Consider the following 15,041-nt stretch of genomic DNA (forward strand, 5'->3'; position numbering starts at 1 on the left):
AAACATCGACAAACCACTTCCAAGTTGCGGTAGTACAAATGACGGTAATACGGCGAGAGGGTTTTTTCGTGATTTTGAAATTACTTCAAAAATAACTGGAATCGACAAGGAGTTGCTTCGAAGAGTTAACACTATTTTAATGGCACTGAATAGTAAATATAAAATTAATGGAAATCGATTTGGGGAATATACATCTGAAATTTCTAAATTACTTGTATCTCTGTATCCATGGAGGGAACTAACACCAACAGTACACAAAGTATTGTGTCAAATAATTGAATCGAATATTCTTCCACTTGGAGAGTTAACAGAAGAAGCCCAGGAAGCGAGGAATCGAGATTTTAAGCATGTTCAACTTTTCAGCTCAAGAAAATGCTCCAGGCAATCACACAATGAAGATATTTTTTATAGTTTACTTCTATCTTCTGATCCTGTTCTTTCAACTATGCGAAAAAGATGGATCTGTTATGAAACTCTATCATCTCAAAACAAGGAAGATTTAAAGGACATATATTACCTTCTGGATATGTATACCGATATGACAGATTATTTTATAGAAAATAAGTAGTGTTAGGAATTAACTATATAAGTAGGTTGTAAGAATTAATTGTATTATGTTTAAGATAAACAGTTCAAATAAAAAAGCTATTATACTAACTGATGATATTGTATTAAATTGTGTTTTATATTTCGGTGGGCGGGAAAGGTGGTTTGTGTGGGGTGATTTAGGTGTTGATGTGCGTGGCTCATAATAAAATTATATTTTTTATTGTATATACAATGTTATAGTCTTTAATAAAATAATTAACTAAATAATTTTTAAAAATTGTCCAAATATCTTATTCAACACCAAATGTATGTTCTGTCATACTTAATACTAAAATATGAAAAAGATGAAATTAAAGGACACAGGTTTAAATGAACATATTTTTGAATGTAATTGAGATATTGGCCTGAAATTTTTTGTAAAGGGTCGAGAATTTCCATATCTAACTAAAAAACATATTAAGTGATAAATATGGACTAAATTGTTGTAGCTATCTGCGACCCTATTAAAATTTTGATATAAATCATAAGTACTTTTAGAAATTTAACAAATATGTAATATATGACAAAATCTTTATTTATGAACAAAACTCAATGAAATCTTCAACGCTTGTTAAATTTGTTATTTCAAATAAGAAAATGCAAAAAAAATTGAAAAGGTCAAAGGGCATCTCGCAATTCCCAAAAATAGGAATGAAAATCCCAAAAATAGGAATGAAAATCCCAAAAATGGGATTTTTTACATTTTTGCTCATAGGGTCCACATGTCTTTCAGGGCTAGGAAAATACTTTTGGAGTAAATAGAAAACATATTGGGGTTTCCAAAACTGCTTTCAGTTTTCTGATCCCAGCTTTGGGATTTTAGAACATGTCGCCCAAAGTTGAAGTTTTGATAAAAAATAGGTCATATTCGGAAGGACGCAGTGGCAACATTTTCAAAAAATAGGACAAGTTTTTTACGCCAAAGCGTTCTGCGTAAAGATACCTTTTAGAAAACTATAAAATTGTTATATGTTCTTAAAGAAAATTTTATTTTATTAATAAAAGAGTTAAGACACATTTTGGGCAAAAAAACGGCAAAAATCTAAAATTTTTTGATTAAATTAAAAAAAGTATATTTTTGGATCTGTAAATGGCATTGATCTGAAATTTTTTGTATATTGTTGGAAATTTTATTGTCTAACGAACAAGAAAAAATTGAGTCCATTTGGTCCAAAATTACGCCCGGTATTCAAAAAAAGGTATGGTAAATTTTGTATCACTAAATTTTTAAATGCCTTTTACTCGGATATTATAAGAAATAAGTAGTATGCCCAAGCATGTTTTTTCAAGATCTCGTCAAGCGCTTTCAGAAAATATAACAAGTTTAAAAATTTTACATGTCGTAGGTACCCTACTTTGAGCCGCATCTGGAGCATCTGCGGGGTTCATTTTCAAAACTTAAATTCGAACACTCCTTGGCTACGCTCACGCCAAATATTATCCCGATCGGATCAACCGTTTAGAAACGCCAGATTTATTTCCAAAAAACTGTGACCTGTACCAATAAATATACCGATTTATCCAATTTTTGTAAAAGTTCATTATGCCACAAATTATACACCAAAACAAAGAGCAACATAGAACAACAATTCTGCCAATCCTTCAAATTGACTTTTTTTAGACGAACACATTATGCCACAAATTATATACCAAATTAAAGCGCAATCATAATGCTCTAAAATGATGCATAAATAACTGTCATAGCATGAAAACTGTCAAAGTTATTCACAACCATATCGGAACCTCAAATTGCCGCCTTTTTAAACCTGGGAAAATAATTCTACCGATCTATCCAATTGGCCATTTTCTAAAACTACATTATGCAATAAATTATATACCAAAACAAATGGCAAGTTTAATGCTTTAAAATTATAAATGACTGTCATAGCGTGAAAACTGTCAATGTTATTTTCAGCCATATCGGAACCTCAAATTAACGCGTTTTTAAAGCTGTGAAAATAATTCTACCGATCTATCCAATTAGCCATTTTCTAAAAATATATTATGCAATAAATTATAAATCAAAACAAATGGCAACTATAATGCAGTAAAAAGATATATAAACGGCTGCAATAACATGAAAACTGTAAATGGTATTTGCAACCATATCGGGGCCTTAAATTACCGCATTTCTAAACCTGTACCAATAAATATACCGATTTATCCAATGATTGTAAAAATTCATTATGCCACAAATTATACACCAAAACAAAGTGCAACATAGAACAACAATTCTACCAATCCTTCAAATTGACCTTTTTTAGACGAACACATTATGCCACAAATGATATACCAAATTAAAGCGCAATCATAATGCTTTAAAATGATGCATAAATGACTGTCATAGCATGAAAACTGTCAAAGTTATTCACAACCATATCGGAACCTCAGATTGCCGCCTTTTTAAACCTGGGAAAATAATTCTACCGATCAATCCAATTGGCCATTTTCTAAAAATACATTATGCAATAAATTATATACCAAAACAAATGGCAATTTTAATGCTTTAAAATGGTGCATAAACGACTGTCCTAGCACAAAAACTGCCAAAGTTAATTGCAGCCATATCGGAACATCAGATTACTGCGTTTATTAAAAACAGAACAATAATTCTTCCGATCTATCAAATGATATACCATATTAAAGTGCAATCATAATGCTTTAAAATGATGCCTAAATGACTGTCATAGCGTGAAAACTGTCAATGTTATTTGCAGCCATATCGGAACCTTAAATTACCGCGTTTTTAAAGCTGTGAAAATAATTCTACCGATCTATCCAATTGGCCATTTTCTAAAAATATATTATGCAACCAATTATATACAATAACAAATAACAACTATAATGCAATAAAAAGATATATAAACGACTGCTATAACATGAAAACTATAAAAGATATTTGCAACCATATCGGAGACTTAAATTACCGATCTATCCAATTTTTGTAAAAATTCATTATGCCACAAATTGTACACCAAAACAATGTGCAACAGTAATGCTTTAAAATGTTGCATAAACGATTGTCCTGGCATGAAAACTGTCAAAGTTATTTGCAGCCATATCGGAACCTCAAATAACAGCGTTTTTAAACATAGAACAACAATTCTACCGATCCTTCAAATTGACCATTTTTTAGACGAACACATTATGCCACAAATGATATACCAAATTAAAGTGCAATCATAATGCTTTAAAATGATGCATAAATGACCGTCGTAGCATGAAAACTGTCAAAGTTATTCACAACCATATCTGAACCTCAAGTTACCGCCTTTTTAAACCTGGGAAAATAATTCTACCGATCTATCCAATTGGCAATTTTCTAAAAATACATTATGCAATAAATTATATACCAAAACAAATGGCAATTTTAATGATTTAAAAAGTCAATGTTATTTGCGGCCATATCGGAACCTCAAACTACCGCGTTTTTAAAGCTGTGAAAATAATTCTACCGATCTATCCAATTGGCCATTTTGTAAAAGCTCATTATGCCACAAATTATGCACCAAAACAAATGGCAATTTTAATGCTTTAAAATGGTGCATAAACGACTGTCTTAGCACAAAAACTGCCAAAGTTAATTGCAACCATATCGGAACCTTAGATTACTGCGTTTATTAAACATAGAACAATAATTCTACCGATCTATCAAATTGACCAATTTGAAAAAACACACATTATGATACAAATGATATACCAAATTAAGGTGCAATCATAATGCTTTAAAATGATTCATAAATGACTGCAATAGCGCGAAAACTGTCAATGTTATTTGCAGCCATATCGGAACCTCAAACTTCCGCGTTTTTAAAGCTGTCAAAATAATTCTACCGATCTATCCAATTGGCCATTTTCTAAAAATATATTATGCAATAAATTATATACCAAAACAAATGGCAACTATAATGCAATAAAAAGATATATAAACGACTGCAATAACATGAAAACTATAAATGATATTTGCAACCAAATCGGAGCCTTAAATTACCGTATTTCTAAACCTGTACCAATAAATATACCGATCTATCCTATTTTTGTAAAAACTCATTATGCCACAAATTATACACCAAAACAAAGTGCAACTGTAGAGCTTTCGAACGATTGTCCTGGCATAAAAACTGTCAAAGTTATTTGTAGCCATATCGGAACCTCAAATAAGAGCGTTTTTAAACATAGAACATCAATTCCTTCATATTGACCATTTTTAGACGAACACATTATGCCACAAATGATATACCAAATTAAAGTGCAATCATAATGCTTTAAAATTATGCATAAATAACTGTCATAGCACGAAAACTGCCAAAGTTATTCACAACCATATCGTAACCTCAAATTACCGCCTTTTTAAACCTGGGAAAATAATTCTATCGATTTATCCAATTGGCCATTTTCTAAAAATACATTATGCAATAAATTATATACCAAAAAAAATGGCAATTTTAATGCTTTAAAATGGTGCATAAACGACTGTCCTAGCACGAAAACTGCCAAAGTGAATTGCAACCATATCGGAACCTCAGATTACTGCGTTTATTAAACATAGAACAATAATTCTACCGATCTATCAAATTGACAAATTTGTAAAAACACACATTAGGCTACAAATGATATGCCATATTAAAATGCAATCATAATGCTTTAAAATGATTCATTAATGACTGTCATAGCGTGAAAACTGTCAGTGTTATTTGCAGCCATATCGGAACCTCAAATTACCGCGTTTTTAAAGCTGTGAAAATAATTCTACCGATCTATCCAATTGGCCATTTTCTAAAAATATATTATGCAATATATTATATACCAAAACAAATATCAACTATAATGCAATAAAAAGATATATAAACGACTGCAATAACATGAATATTGTAAGTGATATTCGCAACCATATCGGAGCCTTAAATTACCGCCTTTCCAAAGCTGTACCAACAAATATACCGATCTATCCATTTTTTGTAAAATTTCATTATGCCACAAATTGTACACCAAAACAAAGTGCAACAGAAATGCTTTAAAATGTATATAGGACATAAACGATTGTCCTGGCATGAAAACTGTCAAAGTTATTTGCAACCATATCGGAACCTCAAATCACAGCGTTTTTAAACATAGAACAACAATTCTACCGATCCTTCAAATTGACCATTTTTTAGACGAACACATTATGCCGCAAATCATATACCAAATTAAAGCGCAATCATAATACTTTAAAATGGTGCATAAATGACTGCCATAGCATGAAAACTGTCAAAGTTATTCACAACCATATCGGAACCTCAAATTGCCGGCTTTTTAAACCTGGAAAAATAATTCTACCGATCTATCCAATTGGCCATTTTCTAAAAAAAAATTATGCAATAAATTATATACCAAAACAAATGGCAATTTTAATGCTTTAAAAAAACTGTCCTAGCAACTACCGCATTTTTAAAGCTGTGAAAATAATTCTACCAATCTATCCAATTGGCCATTTTCTAAAAGTATATTATGCAATAAATTATATATCAAAACAAATGGCAACTATAATGCAGTAAAAAGATATATAAACGACTGCAATAACATGAAAACTGTAAATAATATTTGCAACCATATCGGAGCCTTAAATTACCACATGTCTAAACCTGTACCAATAAATATACCGATTTATCCAATTTTTGTAAAAATTCATTATGCCACAAATTATACACCAAAACAAAGTGCAACATAGAACAACAATTCTACCAATCCTTCAAATTGACTTTTTTTAGACGAACACATTATGCCACAAATGATATACCAAATTAAAGCGCAATCATAATGCTTTAAAATGATGCATAAATGACTGTCATAGCATGAAAACTGTCAAAGTTATTCACAAACATATCGGAACCTAAAATTGCCGCCTTTTTATACCCACCATCAAAAAAGATGGGGAGTATATTGATTTTGTCATTCCGTGTGTAACATATCGAAATATTGCTTTAAGACCCCATAAAGTATATATATTCTGGGACCTTGTAAGATTCTAAGACGATCTAGCCATGTCCGTCTGTCTGTTGTTGGCACGATAGCGTCCACAAAATAAGAGATATGTGTTTTTATACTTTCGGTTCTACTCTGAAAACTTACTAAACTACAATTATGTTGAAGCTTCTCCTCTTTCTCTTGAATTTCTTCTATATGATTGACACTAACGGCCTCGACTACATCTTCTAATTGTAAAACTTCTTCGACAGTTATCCACATTTTTGGCGATTCACAGGTCACTTCTATCATTTCTGCTACTTCAGTTACGGTAACATCAACAACAATTGTTGAAATGTTGAAGATTTTGCGACATTTCGAAATTCTCTTAAGGATTTGCCTACAATACGACGTACACTACCATTGTCTACACTACTTCGCTCCACAGCCTCTCTACGAGTTTGTTGTCGAGTTTGAGTTCCACCTACAGGATTTTTATGAACCGTGTCACTACCAGCTTTTTATTCGAATGGAAATGTCATATTATTATCCCTTTGTTCTACCTGTGATGGAATATCCCCTACACTACGTACTAAAGGCATTGCGAAAATCAATAAAAGTAATCAAACAAAATTTCGTATCACAAATTGAAAAAATTTAATCGAGATAAAAAATCTTCATTATAAAGAAACAAATTAAACCAAAAACTTAAATTGATACTAATAGGTATGTACGTATAATGAAAATTTATTGCTACTCGGTGAAGTATAAGTCTTGATAGGGGTAAGTTTAGAAACAAAAAGTCACAAAAAATTAAATTAAATAGAATAAAGAATGAAATTAAAGCAATTATCAAGTTAACAAAAGGCAAACGATATAGAATAACTAATATTCTAGAAGTTTTTGACAGATGCCAAAAGCCTTAATATCCGAAACATACTAAAGGTACGTTCACACCTATCAAATATTTGACGTTTTTTATCAAATATTTGTTGGCTGTAATGTGAACACAAAATATTTTTGAAGAGCAAACAAAATCTCAGCTGTTTTTCGTGAAACATTTTTATTTGTCAACCTACAAATATTTTCTTAGTGTGAACACAATGTGAACACCAAACATGAAACATTTTTGTTAAAAGTTAAAGAAACTATTTAATAATATTTTTTACGATTTCATAGAAATTTCTGCCTAAAACAAAAAATTAAATACATTTTTATTACATAATGTGCTTAAAATGAGTATTTCTATTTGGACGTTTTGTTTGAAGAAACAAAGCCAAACACAATTTAATACAAATAGTAGAAGTTTGTTTGCCCGGTGTTCACATTACAATAAATAATTTCGTAAAGCAATTTACGGATAAAACAGTAAAAAAACAAGATTTTGTTTGCAGGCATTTTTTTATTAAAATGTTATACATATTTCATTCTAAAATAAGTTTTTGCATTATTTAAGGAATATAAATGAAATGGAAGACTTATAAAATCTGTGATTGGTTTAATATTAATGTTTGTATTTAATGATCCTGTTTCAAATGATTGAACTATAGACTAGACTATAGACTAGACTATAGACTAGACTATAGACTAGACAATAGACTAGACTATAGACTAGACAATAGACTAGACTATAGACTAGACTATAGACTAGACTATAGACTAGACTATAGACTAGACTATAGACTAGACTATAGACTAGACTATATATTAGACTATATATTAGACTATAGACTAGACTATAGACTAGAATATATATTAGACTATAGACTAGACTATAGACTGGACTAGACTATAGACTGGACTAGACTATAGACAGGACTAGACTATATTATAGACTAGACTGGACTATAGACTATACTACTATGCTAGTCTATAGACTATATGTTTTCTTTCTTACCTTCATATTATTTTCAGAGAGAAACAGGGAGCAAATTTCCGCGGTTAGCTTTTGAAAGTCATTTGGATAAAGCACAGTGTTTTTATAGATGACATCTTCTATTATGATATTAACTATGTCTTTCCTTTGCTGACATAACTGGACCTTTGAGGGCTCATTGTCAACTCCTAGCTGATGAAATATTTGGAATTATAATAAATATTTGTAAAATTAAACTCCTTTACTCACCTCAGTTTTTCTCCATGTAACAAGTTTGCTACGGAATTCCGCACGTAGCCCCAAATGTGGAATAGCTTCTGTTAGGTCCACGTTTGTTATATACGGCAAACTCCTGTATTTGACATTAGCAGCTTAAATGAAATAAAAAGTTGAATATTTTTTTTTTATTTTAAAATATTACCTTTTAATGTTTCGAACAGGGACTCCATATTTATGGTTTGGAGAAATTGTTGAAGATCAATTTCATCATTAAAATTTTCACTGTCCACTTCCACTGAATTGATAATGCAAGAATCTTGCATATCAATCACATCTATTAATTCTTCGGTATAATTAATTAAATTTTGTTTATTTGCCATTTTAAGATTTTTTTTATGCACGCGCTAAAACTCAACTTTTAATTGCAATAAATAGTACGAAGTCGATCATATGAACGCCGATCAACAGCCACCGCCGACTCATAATAGCAGCACATAGCCGCCGCGGAAAATAGCGGCTGAATTTTTAAATATTATTAAATATAATGTTAATTATAACGATTTAATTTTTATGGAGCTTTTATTTAATACTAATACTAACTAATGGACATATTACAGAGATTTTTTTTGTTAGTCAATGACAACTAAATGATTTTCATAAAATGGGCAAAATTAGTACTTTTATGGCTAAAGATGAGTTCGTGTCGGTTGTTAATTGAAAAGATTTTTGATTTAGCATCATGGGGATTGGAAAAATTAAAACCTGTGAAAAATAACTTTAAATAAAAATTCTCAAAAATGTTATTTATAATCAGTTTAAATTCTTGCCAATTTAAAACATTTTCAAATAAAATAATAAATAAATAGTATGAAAATAATTTTAAATTTTTGCGTAATTAGCCGCAGCCAGTTATATATTGAACTGAGTTTATAATTTTATATCGTCGTGTATTATTTATTTTTCCGTTGTTGATCTGACAACATCTTGTATTGTTTACATTTTTGTTGTTTATTCGACAGCTATTCGTACATAGTTTGACAACGGATGTTAATGAAAAATTATAAACATTTTTGTTTCAATTTGATAACAAGCGTGTATAATTTTCCAACGTCTTTTTTCCCTCTGTGTTCACTTTTCTTTAAGGTAACGAAAAGGTTTCTTCATTAAATATCGTCGACATGTGATTAAAGAGTCACGTTGCAAATTTTTTTTTGCGATTGCAGACGGGTAATCTGAGTATGTTAGCTAATTTTTCGGGAAAATAATATAAGAAAGTTGAACTTCTTCGATATTGTTGCGGAATGCGTTTATCCGCATAATATATGACTTGAACTCTTTGCGAAAGTACTGTGAATTTTACTGCATGGTTTTGACTATTTATGGATTTTCTGATGTTAATTTAATAATATTGGTCGACAAAATCAAGTTAAAATCTGTGTATCACGTCGGAATGGAAAATTTATATTTAAAATTACCTGAATTAACGTATTGAAGACGAATAAAGAGTCACCTCTGTTTCGGAAATATATTATTTTAGTCCTTCCAAACAAGAACACTTTTGTTTACAATTTGACAAACTTAAATTTGCGATTAGCTTGTCCTTGAATTATGAAATGTGGCCTAACTTCATACTCCGAGATAACAGTATCTCTTATTTAATTGTAATTTGGGAACCGTTAGACTAGACTATAGATGCATATATTATGTAGTATAACTATATATAGTATGTTGTTACCAACCAATACATAACAAAACAAACAACAAAAATAATAATAATCATTAATTTACGCAATTGCTTGAATTTCAATTAAATGTCAAAACTTTGTCTCAGATTTATATTTTATAAAAAATAAAAGAAACCCAGTCATATAAGCGACTATTTACATTTTTGTATGAGGTGATGACACTCTTTTTCAGAAAATAAACAAAGAACAGCTGTCATTGACGCTGTTTGATCTTACATTTGGTTTGTAAGATCAAATAATTATTTTACCAAAATGCCGTTAATTATTTGACTTTTGGTGTTCACATTGATGAAACAATGAGAAAATATTTTTTTGCCAGCAAATCAATTTGTTTTATGAAAATCATCCGCATTGCTGTTTGTTAACAAAAAATATTTTATGTTCAGATTCGACAAACAAAGTTTTTTCAATCGTGTTATATATTAATATTATACACTTTTATTATAAAAATTTAATTTTAAACCTAATAAAATTAGTTAAAATTAAAACAAATTGCCAAATTGTTTTTTTCTTGCATGAAAATATACGATATACTGTGTGTTTGAACCAAATTATTTTTGCACTGTTTGATAAAACAATACCATCAAATATTTATTCAAGTCTGAACATGAAATAAATATTGCATTTGTTTGACGCAACTTTATAAATATTTTATAACAAATATTTGGACCAAATATTTAACAGGTCTGAACTTAGTTTAACACTCTTACTTGTTAAACCTGGGAAAATAATTCTACCGATCTATCCAATTGGCCATTTATTTATTTTGTAATAAAATTACGAACTGTGGCAAGCCATACTGGTGACTGAAAATAATTTCTATTTACTTAATTTTCATCAAAAAATCTTCGAAGTTTATTTTTTTGCTAACATATACACAAACATTCTTAATCTATATATAAAATTCTAACGTTACTGACTGACTGATTGACTGATTCATCATCGCACAGCCTAAACGGTTAAAGCTAAAGAGCTGAAATTTGGACAGGGGGTTGGTCTCCCACCAAATAGATCCACTAAGAAATTTGGAAATTCGAATGTTTAGGGGGTAAAAAAGGGTAAAAACGGGTAAAATCGGCAACCTCATATCTCCTAAACTAGAAAAGATACAAAAATAGTTTAAAGCTTATTGTTGTTCATTTAAAAAATAAGCGGACAGGTGTCTGGTACTTTTTTCAATTTCAGCCCCTTTAGGGAATAAACGGGTAAAAACTGTATTTTGGTACTTTTTTGCACCCAATGTATCTATTAAACCAGTGAACTTTCAAACAATATTTTTGATTCCTTCATAACTTGACGAAAAAATAAAAATATAAATTTAGTACTTTTTGGTTATTAGGATGTTTAAGGGGTGAAAATTGTACCTATTTTTGGTACTTTTTTCATAAAACATTGATTTTGGTTTATTAACGTATACATATAAATACGTAATAACGGGCTCCCACTACGTGTTGTAACATTTTGGAATAGAATTTTTATTTCGTTATAGGGTAGTAAAAAAGTACCAAAAGGGGTAAAAACTGGAAATTTGATTTTATTCAAACACAATGATCCAATTTAGATAAATTTTTTAGATTTAGAAACATTAAATATGCTAATGAGGTTTTATTTGGAAACCCGGTACCAAAGTGATATTTTTTGGTACTTTTTCATTCTCCATCTGGTAGTTTTTGAGTTTTCTTTGATATTGTAATCGAAACATGAAATTAATAATAAAGAGACTTTTCGGTACTTTTTCATTCTACACAGGTATTTTCTTGAGTTTTCTTTAAAATTAAACCTAGAAGCATGAAATTAAGCATGTAGAGCCCGGAGTAAGTGAGAATCTATAAAAGGGGACTTTTTGGTTCTTTTTCGTACTTCGACTGGTACTTTTTGAATTTTCTATAATATTGAACCTAGAAACATGAAATTAAGCATGTAGAGCACGTAGTAAATGAGAATCTATAAAAGGGGACTTTTCGTTCATCAAAAGGTACTTTTTGAATTTTTTATAATATTGAACCTAGAAACATGAAATTAAGTATGTAGAGCCAGGATTAAGTGAGAACATATAAAAGGGGACTTTTTGAAACCTTTTCGTTCTTCAAAAGGTACTTTTTGGATTTTTGTATAATATTGAACCTAGAAACGTGAAATTAAGCATGTAGAGCCCGGATTAAGTGAGGACCTATAAAAGGGGACTTTTTGGTACTTTTCCGTTCTTTAAAAGGTACATTTTGAATTTTCTATAATATTGAACCTAGAAACATGAAATTAAACGTTTAGAGCCTGGATTAAGTGAGAACCTATAAAAGGGCACTTTTTGGTACTTTTTCGTTCTTCAAAAGGTACTTTTTGTGTTTTTTATAATATTGATCCTAGAAACATGAAATTAAGCATGTGGAGCACGGAGTTAATTAGAATCTATAAAAGCAATCAGGGACTTGAGTAAATGAAAATTTAAACTGGAATATTTTCTGGTAATTTTTGAATTTTCTATAATATTGAACTTAGGAACATGAAATTAAATAAAATAGGTCTTTTGGTACTTTTTCGTACTTTACTGGTACTGGTACTTTCAGAGCTTTCTAAAATATTGAATTTATAAACATAAAATTAAACACGCAGTATCCCAATTGAACGAAAATTGAAAAAGTATACTCTGGTACTTTGTTGTTCTTTTACTAATACTTTTCGAATTTTCTATAATATTGAAATTAAAAACATTAAATTGGACATGTAGCTTCCTGATTGTATAAAAATCTTTATGCGATTTTTTTGGTTTCTGGTTGAAAATTAAACATGCGTCATCCTGATTTAATGAAAATATATAAAAAGGCACTGTCTGGTACTTTTTCGTTCTTCAGCTGTTTTTTCTAATTTTCTGTAATATTGAGACTAAAATCATAAAATCAAACTTAAAGAGTTCTCTAAAAGGGGAATTTTTGATATTGCAGATACATATACGTTTACAATAATGATATTTATTTTATTCCATTACGATGGGGGTAGCGAAGCACACTGGGTATAGCTAGTTATCATTAAAATTTCACTCAACTTAAACAATTTTGATCGTAAACAAACATTGAATCGTAGACAAAAGTCATATCAGCTGAATATCATCTGTCAATTTCTGATCAGTGCTACCAAGTCATCTATCATCTATATTCTTAATAATAAACGGCATTATCGACATACACCTTAAGAAATTTTCATGAGTGATCAATTTAAATGTCTCAACAAAAACTGCACTCTATCATGTGTTGATGAGAGAATGTTGGTTTGTTGGCTTTGTCATGGAATGTGTCATTTCAAGTGCAGTGGATTGTCCGGTTTAGTTGCTGCAGCTGTCTGTAAAACTAAAGGTTTACACTGGTGCTGCAATGCCTGTCAGAAAATTGGTGTTGAATATTATCGCTTTTTTCAAGGCACCAAAAATACGTTTTTAAATATTCAAAATAAGTTATCTCCATTATCTAATGAAGTATCTGCCTATGGAAACCTATTTGAGGAATTTAAACAATTGAATTGTCTTAATTCCCCACCACAATCTTCGCCTAAACGCCGTAAATCGTCTAGAAACAAAAACAAATTTTCCCAGAGTCCTGGTCCTACTTCCAATGTTGATGATTCCGACTCAATCACACCAAGTACATCAATAACTTTTTCTAATAACTGTGCTACTGCTCCGAAACCTATTAGTGATTCGGTAAATCTATCACAAACTCCCATCAAAGTAAAGGATGGTATTGTTTCTGATACTGCTCCAACTGTAAGTCAAATATCAAACGTTGGTTTAAAAATTATTCCGCCGAATAAATCAATTTTTATATCTCGTTTCGCATCCGATACTACTGTTGAACAAATAAACTCTTATATTAAATCGAAATTGAACTCTGAAGTAGATTTCACAACACATAAATTTTCTTATTCGCAACCTAGGAGGATTACATCTTTTAAAATTAATGTTCCTTGCGATATTTATGAACAAATAGTTAATCCTGAATTCTGGCCTGAGAATACTTTAGTTCGTGAATATGAATTTAAAGAATATCCAAGAAAACAAAACGTTGCTATACTTCCTTCTGGTCATCAATTAATAATATTAATTTAATAATTAATAATTTAAACTCCAACAACACTTCAAAAAACTGATCTATAAATCTTTCGATCGATTAATCATTATTTATCAGAATGTTCGTGGCTTAAACAAAAAAATGTCAAATTTACTTGTAAATAGTTATGACTTTAATTATGATGTTATTATCTTTACGGAAACATGGCTGAAGGACAATGTATTCGATTCTGAACTTTTATGTAATAAATATCAAATTTACAGATATAATAGAAATAATCGTTATGGTGGTGGAGTTTTAATTGCTGTTTCTTGCCGTTATGCCTCCGAAAATATTGGCTCCTGTTTTTCTGAGAATATTGAGTTTGTCAGTGTATTAATAAGACTCAAATTTAAAAAGATTTACCTAACCTGTTCATACATCCCTCCAAACTCCAATGAAATTGTTTATCAACAACATGTAAATGCTATAACAAATACTGCTGATCTTGCTCAACCTAAAGATGCTGTTTTTATATTTGGTGACTTTAACCTACCCTCTATCACATGGACAAAATTACCTGACGCTCCCAACTTAATTTCAACGAAATCTAAAAACTTTGATGATAAT

General features: G+C 30.2%; 2 protein-coding genes across 2 annotated transcripts; one reads left to right on the forward strand and one right to left on the reverse strand.

The window, feature by feature from the left end:
• Positions 1-8,544: 8,544 nt before the first annotated feature.
• LOC124420193 lies at positions 8,545-9,027 on the reverse strand. The gene is made up of 3 exons (XM_046952403.1): positions 8,832-9,027; positions 8,660-8,781; positions 8,545-8,598 (listed from the first exon to the last, which is right to left on the reverse strand). Exons 1-3 carry the CDS (start codon positions 9,007-9,009, stop codon positions 8,545-8,547), a joined length of 354 nt encoding a protein of 117 aa, XP_046808359.1. The 5' UTR covers positions 9,010-9,027.
• A 4,630-nt stretch (positions 9,028-13,657) lies between these two features.
• LOC124420194 lies at positions 13,658-14,470 on the forward strand. Its single transcript, XM_046952404.1, has one exon. It carries the CDS (start codon positions 13,658-13,660, stop codon positions 14,468-14,470), a length of 813 nt encoding a protein of 270 aa, XP_046808360.1.
• Positions 14,471-15,041: the final 571 nt, after the last annotated feature.

The sequence above is a fragment of the Lucilia cuprina genome, chromosome 5, assembly GCF_022045245.1.
Source record: "Lucilia cuprina isolate Lc7/37 chromosome 5, ASM2204524v1, whole genome shotgun sequence".
Taxonomy (NCBI): domain Eukaryota; kingdom Metazoa; phylum Arthropoda; class Insecta; order Diptera; family Calliphoridae; genus Lucilia; species Lucilia cuprina.

Excerpts from the sequence above, each read along its gene's own strand:
- LOC124420194 (XM_046952404.1), top strand. The coding sequence starts at position 13,658 with ATGTGTCATTTCAAGTGCAGTGGATTGTCCGGTTTAGTTGCTGCAGCT.
- LOC124420193 (XM_046952403.1), bottom strand. The coding sequence starts at position 9,009 with ATGGCAAATAAACAAAATTTAATTAATTATACCGAAGAATTAATAGAT. Across the intron at positions 8,782-8,831 it reads CCTGTTCGAAACATTAAAAG|CTGCTAATGTCAAATACAGG; the intron begins GTAATATTTTAA and ends ATTTCATTTAAG. Across the intron at positions 8,599-8,659 it reads TTACATGGAGAAAAACTGAG|GAGTTGACAATGAGCCCTCA; the intron begins GTGAGTAAAGGA and ends TTCATCAGCTAG.